Raw genomic sequence first — 10684 nt, forward strand, 5'->3', positions numbered from 1 at the left:
CCTCGCTATCGTCTCCAGAACGACAAGGCACCAGAGCGGGAAAATGCCGGTCAGAGTGTTCTGAACTCCACACGCGTAAGAGAAAAAGAAGGACAAAATGTCGGGAACACAGTCTTTTGTTCCTCGGGGGCTCTGACGTCGTCTCAACACGTCTCCATCCCGACCCTATCAGCGAGTTCCATCTTACCCGTCCTTTCTGTCAATCAAACGCCCCCCAATCACGGTCCTTCTGAGCGTGGCCCTCGTCCCACCCGTCCTGTGCGCCTCCCAAGTCTTGGTTGTCAGCGGTAGGGCTCGATGCATGACTTCCGGTTAGCTTTTTAATTAGGGTGTTTAAATGCGCGAATCTGGCTAATGTCAATGGTGCAGTGCCAAAAGGAACATAGGAAATAAATTACAAAGGTAACGACATACAAGGGATAAATTATCCATAATCCCTGAGCTAATTAACATACCCCACTCCTCGTAATGGGGACGAAGATATATCTTACACGACATCTGGGCTAAACAAATTCCCTACTTATTACATGGTGGTTCTTCTTCTTCACGACATTCGGAGCATGCTAATCTATACACTCTACCTGGTTCTAAGGTAAACATTGTCTACCCCCTACAAATGTGACAATATTATAGTAAATGTAATCATAACACTAATCCCTTTGTTGGGACTGCAAAGTTACCAGAGGTTAAAATATATCATCTTTTATACATTAAAGTAGCAGCAGTTTTGTGTCTGGCCATCACGCTACATCATTACGTCTATGATGTGATTATGACGGCTGACACCACCGACCGATATTTTAATTTACTGGTACACCTCTCACTACGGGAGTGGCAGAAAGGGTCATTCCTCTTTGGGGTATATAGATTACAGTCGGTCTATGGCCAGGTCTCAAGACCATTGGGTGTGTTCATTTACCAAGTTTCTTGTGCAGAGATCGCCAAGTGGTTTAAGCATTTGAGCAAGCACTCCATTCAAAACCGTTAAGGAACGGCTGGCTTGGCAAGCGCTAGCTAGCTGCTTGGTAAATGAGCATACTCCAGTCTTCCTCCCTTTCAGTTTCATGTTAAACAGCAGGAAAAGTGGGTTTCATTGGTGGTTTTCAAAACAAAACCTTATTTCGTGGGTTTCAAAAGGCCGCTAGCAAAAAACACCACTTTAACAGCAGGGTCATGCTATATACCCAACCGTTGTGGGGTATATAGATTACAGTAGATCTTCGCTCAGTTCTGTAAGTAAAACTTACCTCAGGGATGTCGAGATTCCTCCAAATTTCCTTGTTTCATGTTATTAAATCATTAGCGACTGTTAAAAAAGCTAATCATATGTGTTTGTGGTTTATATTTTACAATCCCGGCTACGCCGCTGTTAGATTTCCGGTCTTGTTTTTTTTATTAAGGACTTCACGATTTTATTTCCTCTACATTATGAAAACGCATCTTCTTTGGGTGGTGTATAAAAACCGCTGCCGCGATTGCTCCAAGTGAAACACGCATTACCTTGTTTTCGTTGCATGAGTACCTTTGTTTGTACCTTTGTTTCAAAAATGTTTTCAAAGTGTTTCAAAATGTACCTTTGTTTCTTCAAAAGTTAACTTTTTATGATAATGTCTGAAAAAATGTCTTTAAAAATGTCTATAAAATATCTTAAAATGGACATCAGAGGCCTATGGAGCCTCAGAGGTACACTACCGGTCAAAAGTTTTTGAACACCTCAATTTTTCAAGTTTTTATTGAAAGTTAAGCAATTCAAGTCCAGTGAATAACCTGAAATGGTACAAAGGTAAGCAGGAAACTGCTCGAGGTTTAAAAAAAAAGTTTAGGTTAGCAAAAACGGGAAAATAATGTAAATTGCACAGTTATATTGTAAAAAAAAAGGCCTTCTTCAGGGAACAAGTAATGGGTGAACAACTTACAGCTGTTCTGCAGCAATGTAAGTAAATTAAGCCTTGAAAGGTGATGCAAACAATTCCTACAGGTATCCCAACCTCTGCTGATTACTTTATTACAACCCCCCTGTCTGTATAAAAGCAGTATTGGAACAGACTGTTATTACACCCTCTGAAGCATTATTTGGACAATATTGCACTGCAGGAAGTAGTATATTGCGATCATAATGGCGAGAAAAAGGCAATTAATAAAGGAAGACAGACAGACCATTATAACCCTTAAACGTGTAGGTCTTTCCTTTAGAGAAATCGCAAAGAAAGCCAAGGTATAAGTGAGTACAGTTTCCTACACCATCAAAAGGCACTTGGAAACTGGAGGAGACTCTGACAGGAAGAGGTCTGGCAGACCCAAAGCCACAACAGAATCAGAAGACAAGTTTCTGAGAGTCAACAGCTTGCGTGATAGGCGGCTCACAGGACAACAGCTTCAAGCACAGCTTAACACTGGTCAAAGTAAGCAAGTCTCAGTTTCAACTGTGAAGAGAAGACTTTGAGCTGCAGGTTTGACAGGTCGAGTGGCAGTAACAAAGCCATTGCTAAGATGGCAAAATAAGAAAAAGAGGCTTGCCTAGGCCATGAAGCACCGCCAGTGGACGACTGAAGACTGGAAGAAGGTCTTATGGACCGATGAATCAAAATTTGAAATCTTTGGTTCATCACGCAGGGTTTCTGTACGCCACCGAGTAGGCGAAAGGATGGTTCCTCAGTGTGTGACACCAACTGTCAAACATGGAGGAGGAAGCGTGATGGTCTGGGGCTCTTTTGCTGGATCCAGAGTCGGCGACTTGCACAGAGTGACTGGCACCCTTAACCAAAAGGGCTACCACAGCATTTTGCAGCGCCATGCAATACCCTCTTGTATACGCCTAGTTGGTCAGGGGTTCATCCTACAGCAAGATAATGACCCGAAACACACCTCCAGGCTATGTCAAAACTACCTTCGAGGAAAAGAACAAGACGGTAGGCTTCAAATCATGGAATGGCCAGCACAGTCTCCAGACTTAAACCCCATCGAGCTGGTTTGGGATGAACTGGACAGAAGGGTGAAAGCAAAGCAACCTACAAGTGCAACACATTTGTGGTAACTTCTGCAACAGTGTTGGGAAGAACTTCCCGAACAATATTTGATTTCAATTGTAGAAAGAATGCCACGATTGTGTTCGGCGTTTATATCTGCAAAAGGTGGCTACTTTGCTGAGTCAAAAATTTAAATTAAATTTTGTTAAACAAAATTATTCTATGATTTCTTTTTTAGGCCGAGAAAAATATATTTCCAGTCTCTGGTCAGCGCGTGCATCGATTTTGACCCTGTGCGTCAACAATTTCTTTTTTAATTTCCAACGGTACCGACAACAGTGCGCACCTGTTGTTGCCGGGCCGGCGCGCTATCTCGGGAAATATGGGTCTGTGAGGGTCGCCATTGGTATCGACGTTCGCGCACGGTTCTCCCCGACAAAACTACGTTTAGTTTGTCCAAATCCAACCAGCCGTACCAAAGATATGAGTAGTGTTGTGTGCCGTGACGTCATGAATCCAATGATCTGGATATTGTCATTTATTGAAACAAAGACGTTCTTTGTCGGGTTCGTGTGAAGCAACCAGAAGGCCTAGAGAGCTGCGGGTGGTCTCGTTAGTTAGGCCAGGATCCTTTCTCGTTTGTCATGAAGTTGTAAGTGTCTGATAATCTGGTGGACTGGGAGAAGAGATCGTGGGAGACCATCGGCCTGTTAGACCACTTGCGCATGCGCAGTGTTGACGCGATCGACGCATTGGAATGTTTGACGGTACAGCGAGGCGATCTCGAGAACGAAATGGCAGTCTAATATGTTTGAAGAACTTAATGATCTTCAGAATAAATACATTTTAAAATAACTTATTAAGCTTGTGTTCATTATTTACAAAAAAGGCCTACCAGTCCCATTGGCTGTCTTTAATTTCTCTCTGGACGGTGCCACGGCAGATGAGGAGGACCGCAAGGCATGAGGACACAAAAAACAACACCTATATATGTGTAATCCATGCTTTTCAAAAAAACAAAAAGAATAAAAAAAACCGCATCGCCGCATCAATTCTGGAACTTTGGTCTGACCAGAGACAAGCAATCTATTTTTTTCGGCCTTATCTCCAATTGTTTATTTGTTCTATGCTTAATTTCAGAGTACATTGAGACATTAAACTGCGTAAATTTCAACAAAAACTGGAAAAATTGAGGTGTTATAAAACTTTTGACCGGTCGTGTATGTGAGGCAAACAAAATGGTGGAGATTTGTTTTTGAAGCCCCTCCCTCAACAGGGTGGCCTGGTGTTGGCTTATCGGTTAGGGTGCTGGCTTGACATCCAAGGATCCTGGGTTCGAATCCCGGTCGATCGCTCAATTAACGCCAGGGGGGTTGACTCAGCCTGTCATCCTTCCGAGGTTGGCAAATTGAGTACCAGTTCACTGGTAATTCCCTGTGTGTCGTAAGAGGCGACTAACAGGGTTGGCGGCAGGAAGGGCATCCGGCCATAAAACATTGCTTCAAAAAGGGGACCACGGTGCCCGAAAAAGGCCAATCCCTGCTCTGCGGGGAAAAATGGCCTCTAAAAGGTGGTTCTTCTTTCCCTCAACGGGCGAAGCCACACCCATGAACAGACAGACTCACTGAAGCAGAATATAATAGAGATTCTGGTGACGTTAAGCTGATTAAAAAAAAAGAATCATTAAGCTTAGGGGGATATTATGATATGAGTTGTTTTACTTGAATCCAAGTACAAAAGTATTGTTTTACATCCTGCCCCTTGCAGGCACATGGTCGATCTAACTCACGTCAACGTGACCCTGGTGGAAGATTGAGTCCACTTTGAGCTTCACATTTGCGGTTTGGCTTCCTGAACAAGTAAGAAGACCCAATGGCAGAAATCATTGATCTTCCTTTCCCGCCATGCCCTTCATGGTCCTTCACTTTGTGACTATGACTCTCCACAACGTTATTTTCCTCTTTGCTCAGCTACTGCTGCTCAAAGATCATATTTCTTGTCAAACCCATGCTTTGGAAACATTGAACTCTTGCCTGTGGTACCTGAACCGCTTTGGGATCCCGACCACACAAAGTCAAGATGTCAAAAACTTCTGTGAACCCTGCAGAAGATTGTGCGAATACTTACCCCAGGATTCATTACAATTTCGCCTGTGTAGATGATACCCACCCAACTCCGTTGCTCTGGCCCACATTCATACAGTAGAGTGGTTTTTTTGGTTTTACATTCAGCCAGCTACGTAACCTTTAGGATGGCTGGTCAATGACCCTTTGGACTTTGGATTTGCTAGTTTTTGGGTAAAGGGATATTGATGAGTGAGAGGGTTGAATCATTAAAGTAAAGTATTCCAAACAAGTGAGCCATCCTGAGTTTGAACAAGTGAATTTAAAAAAAAATTTTTTTTTTTGTTCTCTTCCCTTTAAAAGGGAAAATACCATCCATTAAATCCATCCATTAAATTATGAGAATTTCAATACCATTCATTAAAATTATGTATTACGGTCACTTCATTCTAATCATGGCAAATTTGTATAACGATTATATTATAATCATGCCCCGCATGATCTTCCATTAAAAAAACATTTATAGTGAAGTAAAAGTGCATAATCTTGTAGAAAAATAAAATGGGGATGTCACCGTAAATGTATGCTGATGGGAGAGTAAGTGCCACAGAATAAGTAAGTTCCATAGGTGTGGACATCATCACCGTAGTTGTGAAGGCTGAAAGATCAACTTTGATATTCTGACAGACAAATGCACATCTCATTGTCAGACATAAGACTCACCAGGTTGTAAAACGTATATTTTACTGACAAATTGATCCAGTAATGGAAGTCGGCATTCCTACAGTGAATCGATTTTACAATGTTATTCGCAAGGTCAAAGCCTATCAACAGATGCAATAGATGGAACAACAATATTTCAGCAAATTTGGTAAATAGATCAGACATAGGACAGATGCATTAGATGGAACAACAATATTTCAGCAAATTTGGTCAATATATCACGTGTTGTTAGACAAATTAATTAACAGCGTGAAGCTTGAAATGCCATCGCTTTCGGGTAGACTGGCGGATATTTCTTCCGGGTAGACTGGTGAACATTGCTTTTGGGTAGACTGGCGGACATTGTTTCCGGGTAGACTGGTGGACATTGTTCGCGGGTAGACTGGCGGACATTGTTTCCGGGTAGTCTGGCGGACATTGTTTCCGTGTCGACTGGTGAACATTGATTTTGGGTCGACTGGCGAACATTTCTTCCGGGTAGACTGGCGGACATTGCTTTTGGGTAGACTAGCGGACATTGTTTCCGAGTAGACTGGCAGACATTGTTTCCGGGTAGACTGGCGAACATTGCTTCCGGGTAGACTGGCGGACATTGTTTCCGGGTAGACTGGCGGACATTGTTTCCGGGTAGAGTGGCGGACATTGTTTCCTGGTCGTCTGGCGACGGGTAGACTGGCGAACATTGTTTCCAGGTAGACTGGCGAACATTGCTTCCATGTCGACTGGCGGACATTGTTTCCGGATAGACTGGTGGACATTGCTTCCGGGTAGACTGGCGGACATTGTTTCCGGGTAGACTGGCGGACATTGTTTCCGGGTAGACTGGTGGACATTGTTTCCGGGTAGACTGCTGGACATTGCTTCCGGTAGACTGGTGGACATTGCTTCCGGGTAGACTGGCGGACATTGTTTCTGGGTAGAGTGGCGGACATTGTTTCCGGGTAGTCTGGCGGACATTGTTTCCGTGTAGACTGGTGAACATTGATTTTGGGTCGACTGGCGAACATTTCTTCCGGGTAGACTGGCGGACATTGCTTTTGGGTAGACTGGCGGACATTGTTTCCGGGTAGACTGGCAGACATTGTTTCCGGGTAGACTGGTGGACATTGCTTCCGGGTAGACTGGTGGACATTGCTTCCGGGTAGACTGGCGGACATTGTTTCCGGGTAGACTGGCGAACATTGCTTCCATGTAGACTGGTGGACATTGCTTCCGGGTGGACGTTTCAGGTAGATTGAACATTGTACAAACTGATGGACCTAAGTACACGTTAATATAAGGTGACACTGCTATTTTGAGGTTTTTGTTGTTTCTGGGTGTTAAATCTTAGAATCTTAGGGCAAAAGACCATTTAATGGAATAAGGTGTTCTCTTTGACCATATCCACAAGTTGTATCATTGTTTAAGCGTCTGTGGATTATTACTTTGGTTAAGGCTTTCAAATTATTACCGTTTGGCTTTTGATAGGCTGTTGTTCTGTCGGAAATGGTTAGTTTATGTTTTTTTTTTTTAATGATTGTTTGTCAGGGATGTTATTTTTGCATGTGTCATTTTGACTTTAAAAAGAATTGGATTGGTAGCTTCGTTGAGGATGATATATCACGCTAGGTTTAGATCGGTAGCTAAAAAGGTTGCAGACCTCGAGGCGTCTTATTGAGACTGGCCTCAGTTTGAGAGAAGAATGAAGGTCGGTCTGTGAATGCGAATGGACTTGGTGTCGAGTCCAAATTGATGTGATGAAGCTTATTTTTTTAACCAGTTTAGTACACCATGGTAGTAGCGGCTCGCGTTGTGTTGTATTGAGCAAAACGAGCCTGCTTTCTTTCTGACCTTACCCCAGCCTTTAATTGTTTATTCTCCAGCTTTTTAAAGTTTTGAATCACATCTTTAAATCTCATTACTCCTGTAAGTTGCAGGATGCGCTTCAGCGGTGCTAATGCTTGTTTTCAAAGTTGCCATGCTGTCCATCATATAGGCCGGTTCTAAAGAACATTAGCAGGGTGCTCCAAAGAACAAAAATTGTGAGTGATAGCATGGGGCTTTAAAATAACACCTGGTGAGTCGACCCATCCAATAGCATTACTGTGCGGGTAGATGATGGTTGTGCACATATGCTACATACATTGTAAGTCTGTAGGAATAAATCAGCCAACTTCCATTTTAAGGTGAGGGATTTGAGTAGTAAGAAAAGCCCAAAGGGTCAGAGGCCAAACATAAATGAGTCGAAAGAATAAGCAAACTTCAAATGTCATAGATAGGAAAATAAAAAAAACGTGTGAACATTTCATAACAAAGTTCCTTTTTGTTTATCAATAAAGTTTTTTGTTGCTTGATAAATTTTGACCGAACTTGTATTGAACCAATTGTTGCTTGGAATGTAAACACACGGTGAGGGTATGCGAGAAGTTGCATTCCCCCTCAACACCCCAGACCCTTATTTTTGACTCAGTAAGGCTCTCATAACTCGGTTATGTCAATACTTTGTTCTTCCCCCACTTCTTCTTCTTCTTCATCTTCTTCTGTCCCCTTTATAAGGGGTGAGGTCCAACGGTACCAATCTTCAGCCCTGCCTTGACCATGATACCCTGCCACTTCTCTCTGCCCTCAGTCAACTCTCTCCACTCTCTAACCACCCGCACCTTATTGAAATCCCTCCGCACATGATGTTCCCATCTCTACCCTGGTCTACCTCTTTTCCTCCTACCTTGCTCCCTCAACCTATCCGTTCTCTATAAATGCCAAATAATCAAAACTTCCTGTTATTGCTTTTTTGGCAAATACCAGTGGCTTCCAAGAACATGGTTTTAAATCTCCACATCCTTTTTATGTACAACCCACCAAAACACCATTATTGCTTCAACAAGACCATTTGTTTTTCCTTTCTTCTCTAGGAAAGACAATTGTGATTGTGACAATGTATAGTCTTGCATCAATCATCTATAGGTCCTCATGGGTATATATATCCATACACACAACTACACCCCTGTGGCATTCCCTCCGGCTGACATGTGAGAAACAGCGCATCATGCTAGGAAGGCATGACCCAAAGAGAACTAGGTCACCGCTCTAGTAAATTGCTAGTGGTAATTTGAAGTGGCTGGGAATATTTTACATAATTACATGTACATCTGTGCTGCTGCTTCTACCTCTCTGTGTTTACCACAACATGCTGTGACTACTTATATTGCACATATACTCCATTTTGTTCATATATTGTACTTGGACTGTGATCTCTTTCTGTGCCAAAACCTTAAAACTTGCAAGCAGCGGTAATTTATTTGCACACGTGCTACCTGTGCAGTACCAATTGAGAGAGATCGTCACAAAGTTTATTTATATATTTTTATTTTATTTTTTACCTCGGTTCCGAGATGAAACGCTGTTCTTTGGTGGATGGGTGTTCCTTTCTCCATGGCACACTTTGCAAATTGTTTGAAAGTTTTTTCCCCACTTTATTTTCCTTGCGAGTTCCTCATGTTATTCTTGTACTGGTAGCTATATCGGTGAAGGACCAAAGATTTGAAAGCCATTTCTCCCGATGCAAAGTAACGTCAATGTTTCTCACAGAACACCACTTAGTTAACGGTTTTAACATTTGTTGCTTTTATTCACTTCGCATCATTGAAGTTTTCCGTTCACAACGTCAAAAGCCACAGTCTGTCCAACCTGCACTTTTAGAAACACTAACATTTCCTGATGATGTAGATTTTGAAAAAAAAAACTTATTACTGTTTGAAATTGTTTGTTCAGAACTTTATACTTGGAATGTACAATTTCAAATTGCTAAACGTTTTTTTAATCAATGGGATATATGTTTGTGTGTGTGTGTGTGTACATTTTTATATATGTATATAATATGTATATATATATATATATATATATATATATACATATATATATATATATATATATATATAGTTTCAGACAGCCCAAATTGTAACAGTGAGGAATATATATTTTTGCATATTCCTCAGTGTTACTATTGTACAGTGATTTTGCTTTTGTCCCTGGTTGGCAAACATGGTTGTTGAATATCTATTTATTTCATGTTATTTTAAATTTTCCTTCTTTTAGTGCAAACATATCATGGGGTTGTATGTCTCATGTTTTGGGTAAGGAGCTGTACCTGACGTACCCCGTTTGACTTTGCTTTTACTCTATAATGTACTTTCTTCATTCCATTTCACTATGGAGCCTTTATTTAGAGGTATAATAGTTGCCATCTCAAGATAAGTTACAGCAAAGGAAAAAGTTGGGTGTTTACAAGTGTTCTGCTTGATTTGAACCATTTATACTTTGTTGATACATGCTTCATTTAGGCCAATATCATTTGATAGTGATATTGTGATAATAATTGTTTTACTTTTGGTGTTACCTGTCTGCCTTTCTTTGTTTACACCTCAAAACGTATCCTTCATCATTGGATGCATCATCATGGTCTGGATGTATCATTCTACCCTACAAGCTATGGCAGTGTGTGCGCATCCTTTTGGTGTATGTATGCAGTCATGTGATCTGATGTTTGTACATCGTTTCATCTCCCCAGAAGTGACATTTGCAGGTTCCTTGGAGATACCGGCAGAAAATTAGCAAATGTGTATGCATGCGTGCCAGCGTTTATCAAATCAAGTTCCTTTTACGGATATACATACAAACATATATATATATATATATATATATATATATACGTGAATACATCTTAGATAATGAGAGAGAATGTGATGATGTGAATTGTCTGTGCCTTGGTTTTGATGTTTTCTTTTTAACATTTCCAGATTTGCAACATTTTCCTCCAGCAAATCTTTTTCTGGGAGTATATTACCCCCTAAATGTCCATTTCAAACACTCTTTTTCAAGATTACAAACCTTACATTTGCCTCATATTTGAAAATACACCATGAGATGCATTATCCAATGAGTGCAGTTTGCAAG

At 41.4% G+C, this 10684-nt stretch overlaps 1 protein-coding gene across 7 annotated transcripts in view; it reads left to right on the forward strand.

Moving 5' to 3' along the window:
• The window catches only part of RBM33 (RNA binding motif protein 33), a 306232-nt gene extending 298143 nt beyond the window's left edge, over positions 1 to 8089 (forward strand). For all 7 annotated transcript variants that reach the window (XM_078785696.1, XM_078785698.1, XM_078785697.1 and 4 more), the window contains one exon: positions 4734 to 8089. In XM_078785696.1, the coding sequence (XP_078641822.1) occupies positions 4734 to 4782 (49 nt within the window). In that variant the 3' untranslated portion in view covers positions 4783 to 8089. The remainder of the gene's footprint in view (positions 1 to 4733) is intronic.
• The last annotated feature ends 2595 nt before the right edge of the window (positions 8090 to 10684 follow it).

The sequence above is a fragment of the Myxine glutinosa genome, chromosome 10 (genome assembly GCF_964187855.1).
Source record: "Myxine glutinosa chromosome 10, kmMyxGlut1.1, whole genome shotgun sequence".
Taxonomy (NCBI): Eukaryota; Metazoa; Chordata; class Myxini; order Myxiniformes; family Myxinidae; genus Myxine; species Myxine glutinosa.